The following is a 14977-nucleotide window of genomic DNA, read 5'->3' on the forward strand; positions in this document are numbered from 1 at the left end:
TGTTTTTCCGGAAAACTGCGCTTCATCAAAAATGCCAACATTGCCAAACTAGAGCTGAACTTTGAAACTGTGACCTGTCACCAGGAGACTTCTCCTGTGACTTTAGGGAGATCTTTTCACCTCTCTGTGCCTCAATCCTCTGTTGTCTGAAACAATAAATAAGTAAATAACAAAAAGCAGGAAGAGGGAATAATCTTCAGCCATCCTGCAATTGCCTGGTCTATTTAGATCAGAAGGGCTTCAGGGAGGGGATTAAGTACCCTGTGCTTTTAACATGGTGAGCAAATCGAAGGCTGATCTGAACAAGGGCCTAGGAGAGCTGTTGTGGCATGTGGTAAATGGTCCAGTCTGCCTTTAAAAGCTTTAAGATTCTTGCAAATAGGAAAGTGGCATTTCCTTCTCAATTCCAAATACTATCATGGTAACTGATTGTTGAATGTGCATGAGGACAGAGAAGGATCCTGTCCAAAGAAGACATTATGCAGAGGTGAGTGCTCCTCACAACAGGCACTGGCAGGACAAGCATGGCTCCTTGGTTCTGTTTCAGAAATGAAAAAACCTTGCTCTGATCCTTCCCCACCCTCTCCTGTACCTTTCCTTCTCCCTTCCCTCTTCATTTTCTTGGAGTTCAACTGCGCATGTTTCCTTTGTGATTATACAGGATAGATTTTCTTACTCTTGCATTTTACTGTGATTATTATTTACCTCCAGCTCCCATTTCAGCTGCAGTTACCTAAGTCTTGAATCTATTTTCTTGCAGCAAGCTTCTACCTGAAGTGTCATGTGGATGGCTTAAGTCATTTCTTTCCCTCCAGGGGACCCTTTGCAATGTCAAACAATGTAAAGAAGAGAAGTAGGCCATGGTTAAGTAGTTACTTAAAAGCAGGCCTCACCCTTTCCTCACCACTCATGCTCACCACCTCTCCCCGCGCTGGCACCAGTGTTTGTTTGGCTGCTTGGCGAGCCAGAGGGAATTAGTCCAGTTACTAATGTGGCAAAATACCTGGCAAATAAAATAATAAAATCAATGCAACCTTAAACTGGCCAGAACAACAAAAGGTAGCCATAGCCTTAGACAAGCAGCGCTCAGCGCTCTGCCTAGTTATGTTTAACCCAGTGACTTATCTGGGACGACTGAAATCTACTGTTCCCTCTTGTGAGAGGTGATGTGTGATGAGGAACCTAAAGTTTTCTTTTATTTCCCAGTGAAACTAACTATATACAATCCAGAGTTTTGCCTCTACTTTCTTCCTTTAAAGCTAGAAACGTTACAGCATAAAGGAGAAAATATGCTTCGATACTGTTCCATTTCGCATGTGTTGGTCCTACGGGAATTTTGACAAATCACTCCTGGAGATATTAAAGAGCCATCTTGGCACAATCCTGAACAATGTGCTGCAGGTGACCCCGCCTGAGCAGGGAGGTTGGACTAGATGGCCTCCAGTGTTCCTTCGCTGCTTCCGCCATTCTGCGATTATTCTGTGCCCAGCAACAGTGGCAAATTGCATACTCAAGTTTTCAGTTTTACCTGTTCCATAGGTCAGAGGAAAAGCGTGTCCTATCATGTGATTTTTACTGTTACTTTCAGTGATGGATGTGCTTATTACTTTAACAAGGCACAAAATCCCATTCATGCTCCAGGGGCTCATTCCACGGGTCCTACATACTCCCGTTTTAAAGCGATGCTGCCCCGGGAGACGGAGGGACACCCGGTGTGACCTGGCGAGGCCCGAAACACAGGGAGGGGTAGGAGGAGCGGCTGTGGCCGTGCATCAGGTTACATGCCTCGCTCCTGCCAGCGCCGTTTGCGTGACCGCAGGCGCGCCATTAACGCCTCGGGATTTGTTCCACCACAAAACGAAATTCAGCCGAAGTCAGCTGCAGGGCAAAAAGCAGAGAGCGTGCAAATCAGATACCTCCAATCTGAGCAACTTTGCCCGCGAACAAAATCGCGTAAAATGCCTTATTTTTGCGCAACTGCTGGCTTGCAGGGATTCCTCTGGACGTTCCTTCTGGCCAAGTCTGCGGCCAGAAGGCCAGGGCTAAGGCTTGCACCTCGTCAGCTAATTGGGAAAGTAAACTCGGTGAGACCACGGCTCTCTTGAGTCTCCCGCCGAGGAGCAACGCCCCCCTCACACCTAACTGCACCAACTCCTGCCACTGAGCCAGGCCCGCACACAGCGGCGGGCCGGCGCTTCCACCCCCCGTCAGGCGGCCCTGCAGCAGCACACGACGAAGTAATACACAGCCACGCTAGCCCACCCCGCCTCAGAACTGTCACACACTCCCGCAGCGCGGAGCGGGAGCGGGGCGGGGCGGCGGCACCCTTGAGCCTTCGTCCTTGGCGGGGATTTGAGCTCGGAGGCCACCGCCTCCCCAGTGGCGCCGGGGAGGGCGGTGCGGAGGGCGGTGCGGTCGGGTCGGCCCTGCCCGCAGGACCGCCCCCGCTGCTGCAGAGCCCTCATTGCCCGAGCGCCCGGGACTAGGGGTGGTGTTACTTTCGTCTCTCTCCGTTCTGAGCATTCCGGGTGGGTATGGGAAGAGCGGAGCTAGCGGGATCCCCTCCCCGCGATGGGGGATGCTGGAGGGTTGCCCAGGCCATCTCCGTGTGGCTCGGTCCCGCAGTGGCCGGGTGACTTCCCCCCCCCCCGGGGCCGAGCATCCGTGCGCGGCGCCTGGATGGCGTGGGGGGCTGCGGGCGCCGTGGCCGCTCCCTGCCTCGGTGGGGGTCCGGTGGCCGGGATCGGGCTGTGGCTTCTACTGGTTTGGGTGGGATGGCGGCAGCCGGCTGTGCGCAGACAGCCCCGGGGTGACCGCGTGTGCCAGCCTCTCGCCGGCCTACGGTCTGGGGGGGCGAGGGCCGCACCCCAGCCTGGCCTGGACAGGACAGAGGGAGAGGGAGAGATGCACGGGAAGGGGGCGATGTATGGGAAGGTCGGAGGCACCGCGCAGGGCTCCGTGCGTTCCCCGCGGGGAGGCTCGGGGCCGAATGCGAGCGAGCCGGGGAAATCCCCGCAGGCTTCATGCTCCCGGACTGGTTCGGGGTTTTAGTACCAGTCCCGCAGCCCTGATGGGCGTTCTGAAGGGAGGTGAATACCACAGAGGCGTTAAAGCAGAAGGAGTTTTTGTCCTCTGCGGGGAGGCTCTGGGGAGCAGCCAGCAAAAAGATACTACATTACGTGCTGCCAAAACAGCCCCTGCCCCACTTCAGCCTCTCTGTGGGCAGCGGAGAATGCAGGGAGGGATGGGAGCCAGAGCCCCGTGTCTCAGGAGGGCTGGGTGGGCTGGTGTCTCGTGGGCCGAAGGAGCTCCTCACAAGGGCAGCGTGCCCCTGTGCTGCCGTACCGCAATCCAGTGTCGGCACCGCAGCGACTCCAGCACTTCCATCGGCAAGTTTCCGGCAGTGGCGGTTGACCAATTCAGAGCACGTGTTCTGGTTTCCTGTGGCTTGCTTTGAACCGGATCGCTCTGTCCTTGCAGAAAACCATGGCTACTCTCAAGGAGAAGCTGATTACCCCCATCGCTGCGGGATCCGTAGTCCCGAACAACAAGATAACTGTTGTGGGGGTTGGACAGGTTGGGATGGCCTGTGCTATCAGCATCCTGGGAAAGGTATGGCTCAAGGACAACGTGCTATTCAAGTTCCCCCTGCTGTAATGTTATGTGCTACTTGTTTGTCTTTGCAGATGGTGGGAAATTCGGTAGGTTAGTGCAGGATTGAATCATTTGCAATTCGTGTAAGCAAGCAGTGACCTACGCTGTTCATGCAAGGCTGACTTCATTCAGTTTCTCCTTGTTCTCTCACCTTTCCATCTGTGCTTAGCAATAAAATTTCTCATTACGCAGAGTTATTTAGCAGGCTGCTGGGAAAATACAGTAAGCAATGGCTCTGAAGCCCCTGCCAAACTTTTGTTTCTTTTTTAAACTTTCTTGTTCTTCCACAGCAAAGCTGGGGTTTGCTTGGTGGGAGAGCTCTGCTGTGCAAAGAATGGAAACAGTGCGGAAATTAATGTGACGTATGGGATAGGAGTCAGAACTACGCATGTTTTGATTTGTGTTCTTTTAATATGCTTGTGCAATAATAACTGAAAATACTGCTATTCCATTTTGTAGGCTTTTTTTATTTCTCTTAAACCCTTACTTCTTATTTATATGATTTCATTGTTACCAGGGAGGTTTAGGTAGTTTTCCAAAACCTAAAAATAGAGGGATGAATTTAGAGGCTATTCTGACTTTTCCTGTTTTTTTTTCCTGTTTTTTGGGGGTGGTTTTTGGCAGATTTTATGTTGCAGTCTTTGGGCAAAGCAAAGGCTTATGCAATAAGGATCTCTTGTTCTTTGCATTTTGTTTCTAAAGAATATTGTGAACGAGTTAAATTTGATTCTTACTCTGTTTTTGAAAAGATAAATGGGAGCTGCAGATCCCTTCTTAAGAGAAGGAATAAACGGATATGCCGTACTCACTTGCAGGAGAAGATCTTAAATTGGGTAGCACACAATGAGATCAAAAATCTTCCATATATCTCTAAACCAACTGTATTTTATTTGGAGATCCTCCTTCTTCTACCTATTATCCTGAGGTTGCATGTTTTACAGTACTGGCTTTTGAATAATTAAATTTTTTTAAGGGTTTTCATTTGCTGATATTCATGAGCCTTGTTAGCAAGGAGAAACTGACAGTAAGAAAAGGTCACAGTGAAACTAAGTACTGATGTGAAAGTAAAAAGTAGTTCTTAAAACTCTGCAACTAAAGGAGAAATTTAATTGAAAACCAGTGGCAGTTCATGGTGGGTTTTTTGTTTGAAGCAAATATTAAGCTCTTGTGGTCTGAACTCGTTTGTTTTTGAAGGAGTACTGTAAGTGTAAGCTTGGCAGTGAGTGAGGGAAGTGAAGTTACCGCAAACTCCACCACAATCCATCATTTATCTGTGTTTAATGTGATGCTCTAAGCAGGAGCAAACTGTGTTTCAGAAATATAGGCACAGTTAATGAGTTTTATGTACCAAACTCAGAGTAAAAACGCTTAGATTTATTTTTTAATTTTTCAAGCTTGGATTATGGCTTGATGGAGTTTATTTCAACCAGGCTTGTGCTTTCTCTTATTCTTTTACAAGTATAAACTGCAGTATAAAACAATTTTGTAACAAAGCCATCTGATTCTTGTCACTGAATTAGAATCATAAAATCATATGGATTGGAGAAGACCTTTAAAATTTAATCCGAATGTTAACCTAGCACCATCAAATCCCCTGCTAAACTATGTCCCTAAGCACCACATCTGCATATCTTTAAAATACCCCCAGGGAATGGGGACTCAACCACTTCCCTGGGCAGCGTGTTCCAATGCCAGACTACTCTTTCAGTGAAAAAAGTTTTCCTAATATCCAGTCTAAACCTCCCTTGGTGCAACTTAACGCCATTTCCTCTTGTCCTATTACTTGTTACCTGGGAGAAGAGACCAACACACACCTCGCTACAACTTCCTTTCAGGTAGTTGTAGAGAGTGGTAACAATCCCAGTTCCCTCAGCTGCTCCTTATAAGACTTCTACTCCAGACCTTTCAGCTTTGCCCTTCTGTGGGCATGCTCCAGCACCTCAGTGTCTTACAGGCAGGGACCCAGAACTGAACACAGGATTCAAGGTGCAGCCTCACTAGTGCCACGTACAGGGGGATGATCTCTACCCTGTCCCTGCTGGTCACACTATTTCCGATATCTGCCAAGATGCTGTTGGTCTTCTTGGCTGCCTGGGCACATTGCTGGCTCATATTCAGCTGGATGTTGACCAATACAAAGTGGCTTTGACTACCGCAAGATGGTTGGCTCCCCAGGATGTTTTTTTTTTTGTCAAACCGTGGCATAAAATTTTATAGTTAAATTTTCTATAGTTTAATATGTGGATGCAGTTGAGGTTTAGATGGTTTTGAATTTTATCGGTGTGATAATGCTAATTTCAGTTTACTGGTATAATATTGAATATATAAATTTGAATGCCACTACTAATATTTTTAGGTCCCTCTCAGAGATGAGTCGCTGATGTTGCCATGGTGTTTGCAAAATGGAAACACCTCCACAGTTGCAAGTCAGCTATTTTCAATAAGAATATTTTAAGTTGCACTTGGTGACTGTGTAGGCTTTATCCTGTGTGTACTTATAATGAGCTGAATTCTAGGCAATGCTGATGCAAATTCATTAATTTAGTCACTGGAGCTATTCCAGGTGCTTCTGTTTCAGTGGCAACTGGCTTCTTGAACCTGCTGAGTCTGGGGAATGTTGGCTGCAAGGTCTAGACTAAAATCCCATATTGTCAGACTGTGTATATTGTGTATATAAATCTAGCCATAATTGCACATGTGCAAATATTATTTTTTCAAATTCTGATTTCAGTAACTTAGTTTAACACCAGTGATTTCAGTTAAGGATACTTTTTCACCATGATTAAATAACTTAGACTTTAATTTTACCCTGCAGACTGTTTTGAGGACAGAGCCAGTGCAGATAAAGATTCTTACGGTTTTTCTTCTGAAGTCGATCAAATCAGCTGTGAAAGGAAGCAATGCAGAAAAGCAATAAACTGTAACATTATTTTAAAATATAAAATGAAAAAAACCTAAATATGCCTGTTCAATATATTTTTCCACAGGAAAACCAGTGCATATTGTTGTGTGTTTAAAGTAATTTACTTGATGCTAATAATTAATATTTCCATGTGAAGTAATGAGTGTTACTTTTTATATAAAGGTAAACAAAGAAAGTTTCTTGCAGTATATTTTTCAGGGACATAAAAATGGCTTAACTGCTTTCAAATGGGGTATAGATACGTCAGAAAATAGAAGTAGTAATTTGAATCTTGGTATAATTTACTAAATTATAAGCCTTTATGTATAGTAGAATTTACAAGGGTAGTAAATGCTTCTGTCAAAAGGCAGTAAAAGTTTACATTAGAGCAGAGCCCCTGCTATTCCCATGTTCTGAAACTATACGAAGTTATCTCCCAACTTAACCTGGCTGGACAGCAAACATGCACGTCTGTTTGCAAAGTAAATGATGTAGTAGCTGTAGTAGACAAGAATTAGGTAAAGAATGTTCTCTCTTGACATTACTTTTAGCGTTGAGGAAAATAAGTCTGTGACCATTCTGTATTTTTGTGAAATGAGCTGCTTGAAGGAATGTTATAAGAGAATACTTGCTTGATAATTGAGTGCTGGATAGATTTAGAAGGTTTGTTACAACTCTGAAAGATACAACTTTTTTCCTAAGATACTAACTAAATCATGAAATACCTTGCTGTCAAAAGGTTAGCTGTGCACTCAAACTCCCCACAAGTAATGTCCTTACTGGAAGACTCCAAGTTTTATGAACCTGTACTGTAGTAGTCTCTGACTTTGTTACTGTGAGAACTGTACATCAGAACACCAAGATACTGTTGTCCTACTGGTTTACCTTCAGAGAGGAGAGACTTTCAGATCGGTAACGTGTTACTTTAAAATGTAATATGGCTCAACTCAGAAGTAATTTTAAAATGCAAGTTAAATGCTTCATTGACTCCTTGAAATCTTGTTGTTTTGAGGACCTCTGTGATGAGCTTGCTCTGGTTGATGTTTTGGAAGACAAACTTAAAGGAGAAATGATGGATCTACAGCACGGAAGCTTGTTCCTTCACACTCATAAGATTGTGGCAGACAAAGGTGAACCTTAGTTTCTTTTTATTTAATATTGATACTCTGTGAGTTTTCTTAATAATGGAGCATTAGTTGTGTAATCCTAAAGAAGTCTAAAGATTTGGCATTGAGAAGTTAAAGTCTATGAAGTGGGGTGAGAATTCAGATGAACACGGTAACAATGGGATTAGCTTTTCATCTGGGTTTTCTCTTGCATCTCTAATAGCCACTTTACAATTTTGGGCTTGCTGAGTAAAGTTGATTTTAATTTAACTCTAGTACCTCTTTGTAGAAGAAATAGTATTGTTATTTGGGTAGTGGAAATGAGATTCAGAGGGGTTGAATGTGCTTTCAAGACCCACATACTCATATATTGGGACAATGTTAATAGATGGTGCTGGTTATGGAGTTTGAACGTATGCACAATGGAGCATAATACATGTATGAACACAACACTATTGAAATAGGTGATAAGTCTATTTAACACATTGTATTGTAGACTACGCTGTCACAGCCAACTCCAAGATTGTGGTAGTAACTGCAGGAGTTCGTCAGCAAGAGGGGGAGAGTCGTCTCAACCTGGTTCAGAGAAATGTGAATGTCTTCAAATTCATCATTCCTCAGATTATCAAATACAGCCCCAACTGTACCATTCTGGTAGTTTCCAACCCCGGTAAGGCAGTCCTTTCCTAAAACACAAATTCTGTTTGTTGGAGAACTAGTGTTTTATTTTTTCAGTCTTCTCAAATGAAAATTGAATGTCAGAAATTAATAGCTTTGTGTGCACGTCTGCCATGTGGTTGCTAACACCAGCGTACAAACAAATATTCTGTACTTTTGATGCCCTCTTTATTCAGAACTTCTCATGGTGTCCATATTTCCAAAGCATGCTTCAGGGTAAATACTTCAGTTCTTTACCTACTTTTAAGCTGTAGGTACTTTAAAATTTTTATCTCTAAAGAGAACATCCATTTTGCTTTTAAACTCTTTGTAAATCATAACTTTATTTTGTGTCTGGGTATGATATGGCCATTTTTCATGATGAAGAACTGACCATATAGTCTTGGCTATATTTACAGAAAAAAATAATTTGCATGCTGAAGCTTATGGTGGGGAAAAGCGTAACTGTACTGCATAGTTCAGTTAGATTAGAAAAGATGTAGTTATTACACATTGTGTACTCGCTTGGAAGCATGCTGTTGCACTGGGACAGCTTGTGTACTTGAATATCTAAATCCAACTCTGACCATTCTGATATGCTTTGTGGATTGTCTTGCTTAATCCAATGTTTGAGTGATGCCGTTACTGCAGAACCCTGGCAATGAAGTGATACTGCTTTTAAAGGTAGCTTTGCAGAGTCAAAACAGTGCACATAAAGCTAGCAGCTCAGCCGGTGGCTGAGTAATTAGCTGGTGTACAATTACTACTGCTGAATACTAGTCTACTGTGCAAGTACAATAATTTATGGCAATTCTAAGCACTTCTCTGAAAATTGAACTGAACCAAAGATCAAATTGTTCTTGTTCTAGCAAGGTTGAATTCAAACTATAGACTTCAGGATGGCAGCTGCAGGAGGAGAATTATATGTTGTAATTTTTCAAAACTACTTTTATACTTTGTGTTCTCAAGATGAATGTAGTTTTGTCCACTTGTCTTATGTAGTGGAGGTTACTGTGAGTCCTTTAGAAGGGACTTCAGGCGTGTCCGCTGTATGTGTGTTGGTATGTGACCTTGATATCCTACCATTTTTGACTTCCTTGATCTGTCTGGGTTCTACCTCAAATAACACTGTCTGCAGCCTGTCCTGTGGAAAGCCCAACAGTAGGCCAATAATGAAATTAGAAAGCAGTCCTCAAAGTCTGGATGTGTGTCTCAGCACCTGACTTGAAAGCCAGACTGTCTGCAGCAGCTGCTTGATAGCTGTTGGCTCTGTAGTCTGTACAGGTCACTGATCCTGGCAAGAGCTCCCCCATATGAAGCTGTAAGGAAGCTGTGCCTGGTGAGCATGCCACTTGCAACGGCAAGGTGTAAACTGTACTGAGATAATGTGCTTTTGATGCCTGAGCAGAACAAATTGGCAGTGCTGGGGAATGGTTTGACTTGATGATCTTAAAGCTCCTTTCCAACTTGGCTGATTCTCTGACTCTGTATTTCAGATCTGTGTACAGAAATACATTTCCTTCTGAGCACTGGCTGGCTTTTGGGAGCTTGGGCCATAATTATTGCAGTCTGTTTATTATTCTTGCTCTGACATGTGATGTAGAGTTCTCTCTGTCCTCACATCCCTTTCTTTGTTTGCCCAAACCTAGATTTGTTGTTGGTTTTGCTTTTGAGGTTTTTGGTGGGTTTTTTGTTTTGTTTTGTGGGTGTTTTTTTTTTTTTTGTTTGTGTGGTTTGGGGGGTTTTGTTTGTTTGTTTTTTGTTTTGTTTTCCTAAAACTATTTTTAGGACCGCATGCAGGTAAGTGTGTTGCTTATCTGGCTTTTCATGCAACAGAGGTAGTCAGTGCAGAAACTGTTTAATGCACAGATCTGTTCAAGAAATTACATTGAAGTAGTTACATACTCTTTCTAGTTGCTAAATCTCAACCATTTTTCATTGTACATTTCCTCTTATTGTGATGATGAAGTGGAAGGTAACATTATGTCAGGAAATTGCTTGAATGTTTTAACCATATGAGTTCAGCCCCAGTACTGGAAGCCCTATAGGTATTGCTGTGACAAAAAATGTTCCTCAGACTTTAGCTGGAAGGAAACTAATCTCTAAAGATCTTCCTCAGTTTTCTCTGAGAAGTAGTTTGATGGTCCTAAATTTTGAGCGGTGCATTCATTTTAATCTGCAAATAGTTAGACCTACAGTATTTTGAGTAATGAGCACAACTGTTCTGAGTCCTCCTGATTGCACTGTTACTTGCAGTGAGGCAATTGTTGGAACATTCTCAGTATATGCAAATGGTTTCATTTACTGTGCATGTTTTTCTTTTCAGTGGATATATTGACCTATGTCACCTGGAAGCTGAGTGGCCTGCCAAAACACCGTGTGATTGGAAGTGGCTGCAATCTAGACACAGCCAGATTTCGCTATCTGATGGCCGAGAGACTTGGCATACACCCAACCAGTTGCCATGGCTGGATCTTGGGAGAACATGGTGATTCTAGTGGTAAGGAGCATTCCTGACACACCTCCTTGGGAATAAGCACCTCTAACGATGTTAGAGGCCTAAGGGGTGTTAAAATATTCTGAAAGAACAGATGCAGCTGCGCCAAAGTAACTACCACTTTCCTGTATTCTCATGAAGATTAGAGTTAAGACTAGTTCAGGAAGTTCAGCTACATGCTTTAATAAAAATGATTGTGAGTGCATGATTAAACCCTAAACTGAAAACGCCAATTTTGTTAAAGATTATTCTGGTTTTAGGGTATCATAATGTAGCCTGTAGCACAGTTCTCTTCTGAAAGCAATATTAGCTCTTATTAGGTCAATGGCAGGGCTTGTTGCAAGTAGTAGAAAAAGATTTCAGATTCAGGCTAACAAAATTATCCCTTTTTTGTGACTTTTCTGTGTGCTATTTAAAAGGTAAGATGTCTTTTAAAACCACATGAAATAAAAGCAGCTTATTTGTCTTAATTCAGTTCATGTATTTTGAGTCTGAAATGATGCAGCGGAACATCTATGTAGATTGGTACTGCTTTAAATTTTAGTGCTGTGTATTTCTAAGGGAGCCATCTCTTCAGTGTTCCACCACATGTGATCAAAGTGCAGTGTTCTGTCTGATCAACAACAGTATTTACTGAAGCCAGCCCTACACTGTAACAAAAGCAGAGCTTGGATAAGCATACACAGAGCTCATCTTACTTCAGTGTCATAGCTGTTTTGGCTTTGAAGTAACCAAGAGTTCATACCTCACAGGAACAGAGGAAATGAATCTGCCTGTAAGCTGCCAAAATGAATGGATATGTTAAGTTTGCATATTGTTATCCTGTTATTCGGGAAAATAGGGTTAGCCTTCAAGAATTTTAATACTGATTAGAGGGACAGCAAATACATACTTGCTGCAATTTTTGAGTAAAATTAGCTTTAAAAGTTTGAACAGCTAAGATGTGCCTCTTTGCTAGAATTTGAGGTTTTTGACTTCAAAAGTAGTTATCTGCACCTTCCAAGGACTGAAAGTTCTGTTGTTCATGTATTGTAATGGACTCATTAAAGTGTCAGCACTAAATATCTGTCCCTCAGAGTTCTTGGAATTAACTGAGGTTAAATGAAAATTTGAAATCTGCTTCAAACATTATTGTGTTTCTGACTACTACTTTTGTTTCCAGTTATCTTAGGGCGATAGAAAAAGTGGAGGGGAAGTTGCTAGTTACTATGGAAACTTATGTCCTCTTTCTGTTGCAGTGGCTGTTTGGAGTGGAGTTAATGTGGCAGGCGTTTCGCTCCAGGAGCTGAATCCTGCTATGGGAACTGACAAAGATAGTGAGAACTGGAAGGAGGTCCACAAGCAAGTAGTTGAAAGGTACAGTGGCTTGAGGAATAAGGTGGATATATATACGATGCTGAAAATAGCTAGTCTGCACTCTGCCTCCTTGTCAGTGCCTCTCCGTTCTGCTTCAGCTTTCATGCCCTTTTCTTTAGAGGATTGTATGCGTAAGTGGAACTACTGGTTTAAACACAGAAATGCAGGATCTCGGTAGGCTTTATTATCCTGCAGCAAGGCAAGCTACTGTGTAACATACCCACTTTAGTACTGCACTGCTTAGCTTTGTGTGCACTTGTAGCTCTCTCACAAGTGGCTTCTTAAATGGTTAACTTTATTTAAAGGGCACAAGACTAGGGAAAGTAGTATGTTTTTGTGAGCACAGTGTTGGAGTTAATTTGGGGAAAATTTTTGTTCATTTTATTTAGGAAAACTTGTCTAGAGGTAACTATATATGTTGCTAAATCACTTGTCTTGCTTGTGAAATAAAGACTATACTGCTAAATAGTGTACACAGATGTTGGTTAAAAAATTAGGATGTATGTAGGTAGTGAATGGCTTTGACTTTTAAATATTTACCTATTTCAAATGGTCTTTATTCAAGTCAGTGGCACAATCATTCTGAGAAGTTGTTCAGTTATAGGTACCTGTTTTTCCACTTGACACTAAGAACTGTTCATAGATGGAAGCTATTTTTCATTTCAGCTAATCCAGTGAGAACAATGTGGCTTCTTTATTATACATATGGGATAATGTAGACTTCATGCTTTATCCTCAAATGCTGAAAAGTGTAACTGTCCTACATTTTAACTCCAAAACTTACAGCATGTCACAGAAGTTCCAGATTTTCTTTAGTAGGAAAACATTACTCTTAAGACTTCCAATTAACACAGTGTCTTGAAGACATTATAATGCAACTGTATTTCAATATTTCCTTAGTGCCTATGAGGTAATCAGACTTAAGGGATACACAAACTGGGCCATTGGCCTTAGTGTTGCTGAGCTCTGCGAGACCATGCTGAAGAACTTGTGCCGTGTTCACTCAGTCTCAACGCTGGTAAAGGTAAGAAGTGTTGGCTAATTTGATGTTCTAGTTCATTTTGTTGTCATGGAAAAGCTAAATAGTCTCAGTTAGCAAGGTGCTGAACAAAGATAGCTTTGTAAAATACTACTTTGAATTTAAAATGGGAGCCTGCTGTTGCAAGTTTTTTCTAGTCTGACCTTGTCACAAGCATGGAGCTGAAAATAAGTTCTCTGTACTCTACCCAATGTTGTACTACCCTTGTGTCAGGTTTGCCATGTGTGGCATGCAGGTTCATTAAAAGGAAGCTTCAGTGCAAAATGGAAAGCTTCATGGAGGCCCAGCTGTGATTCTGTGAACCTAGGCAGAAGTGCTATAGAAGAGAGATGTGTCCTTTTATAGTTGGCATAACTGCTGCATGTAGTCTGTACTACTGTACTGTGCCGTATAACCCCTGGTGCAGCAAGGACTCAGAGCAGGCTGAAGCTGCAGCTCCCTCTGTATTAGGAAAAAGACCTGCCCTAATACTATTTAAATTTTGTCAGCTACTTGCTGAGAGTAGTGAGGGTTTTAGAGGTGGCGGTCTCTGAAATCAGCCATCTTGGTACTGCTGATCCCTTGGTCTGAACCAGCTTTGTACTATTGTATTTTCTCAAACACGTTGTGACTGAAAGTTTCCTGCAGGTGGCAAAATAATAGTCTCGAGCTCTGCTCTCCAAGCAGATCTGGGGTGGTGTGTATATATCTGAGTAATCTCTTTTGTTTGTGGCAGGGCATGTATGGCATTGATAATGATGTCTTCTTGAGCCTTCCTGCTGTCCTGAGTAGCTCTGGATTGACAAGTGTCATCAACCAAAAGCTGAAGGATGATGAGGTGGCTCAGTTGAAAAAGAGTGCGGATACATTGTGGAGCATCCAGAAAGATCTTAAAGATCTGTAATCTATGAATGTTAGATATGTTCCAGAAATAGAAAAACAGTGTGTTATGTGCAAAGTGGGCTCTACTCACTGTACATCATTATGGTTTAAACATTTAATGCTGTTCCAAAATGAGCTTTGTTCACAGTAGCTAAACTTACGTTTGCTGTAACGCACAGACCTTATGAACAAATAAAGTAACTTTCAGGCATGTTTTGTTGTCCTGGTGATTTATTTTGCAGTACCTTAATTACCTGCCTTACTCTAACATTCTGCTTTATTGTATGCCCCAGCCTACCTGGAAGTGTTTAAAAGGTTAGAAACAAGGCAGTAATCACTTGTGGTGGGATTTCACTAATACAGTCTTACTGGAAATGATTTTTGTATGATTTAGTTTCAGCCCAGGTTCGAAGTGTAGTTCATTCCAAGACTTTTTTTCTGATAAAGTACTTCCTGTTTTTTCTCTGATGGATAGAGGAAATGGAATGGGGATTTGCCTCTGGGCCACCTGCCCAAAGCATGCCAACATTAAGATTCTGTATGCTACTAGCCTAGAAAAAGGGACCTCTAGATGCTTCTCTTCTGCTTTCAGTTCTTTGCCTCACATCATTTCATAATGTTCAAAGCAAACAAAATTATTTTCTATTTGATTACCACAATCCAATTTTTTTAGAGTTAAAAAGACTGGAGTCCCATGCTAATCTTGTTTATAGAACAAGTCAAATTGGGCCTTTAATCTCTAAATTTCAGCAAGATTGTTTCACAAGTGCTTATATACTTGGGGGGAGGGTGGAGTGGGAGGGAGAGAACAGATTAAAAAAAATAAAGCCCAAAGTTTTATTTCTCCATCACTTAACAATTACGGAGTAGATATTAACTGTGAAATAGGCAGTACTTGCTTGGCA

At 42.4% G+C, this 14977-nt stretch overlaps 1 protein-coding gene across 1 annotated transcript; it reads left to right on the forward strand.

The window, feature by feature from the left end:
- Positions 1–2383: 2383 nt before the first annotated feature.
- Positions 2384–14283, forward strand: LDHB (lactate dehydrogenase B). Its single transcript, XM_062634774.1, has 8 exons — positions 2384–2528; positions 3481–3612; positions 7569–7686; positions 8159–8332; positions 10646–10819; positions 12055–12172; positions 13073–13196; positions 13927–14283. The coding sequence occupies exons 2-8, from the start codon at positions 3487–3489 to the stop codon at positions 14092–14094; spliced, it is 1002 nt and encodes a 333-aa protein (XP_062490758.1). The 5' UTR covers positions 2384–2528; positions 3481–3486; the 3' UTR covers positions 14095–14283.
- The last annotated feature ends 694 nt before the right edge of the window (positions 14284–14977 follow it).

This window comes from Pezoporus occidentalis, unplaced genomic scaffold (genome assembly GCF_034315485.1).
Source record: "Pezoporus occidentalis ecotype Australia unplaced genomic scaffold, CSIRO_AGI_Poc_V1 ctg44, whole genome shotgun sequence".
Lineage (NCBI taxonomy): Eukaryota > Metazoa > Chordata > Aves > Psittaciformes > Psittacidae > Pezoporus > Pezoporus occidentalis.

Excerpts from the sequence above, each read along its gene's own strand:
- LDHB (XM_062634774.1), top strand. The coding sequence starts at position 3,487 with ATGGCTACTCTCAAGGAGAAGCTGATTACCCCCATCGCTGCGGGATCC. Across the intron at positions 8,333-10,645 it reads TCTGGTAGTTTCCAACCCCG|TGGATATATTGACCTATGTC; the intron begins GTAAGGCAGTCC and ends TTTTCTTTTCAG. Across the intron at positions 13,197-13,926 it reads CAGTCTCAACGCTGGTAAAG|GGCATGTATGGCATTGATAA; the intron begins GTAAGAAGTGTT and ends TGTTTGTGGCAG.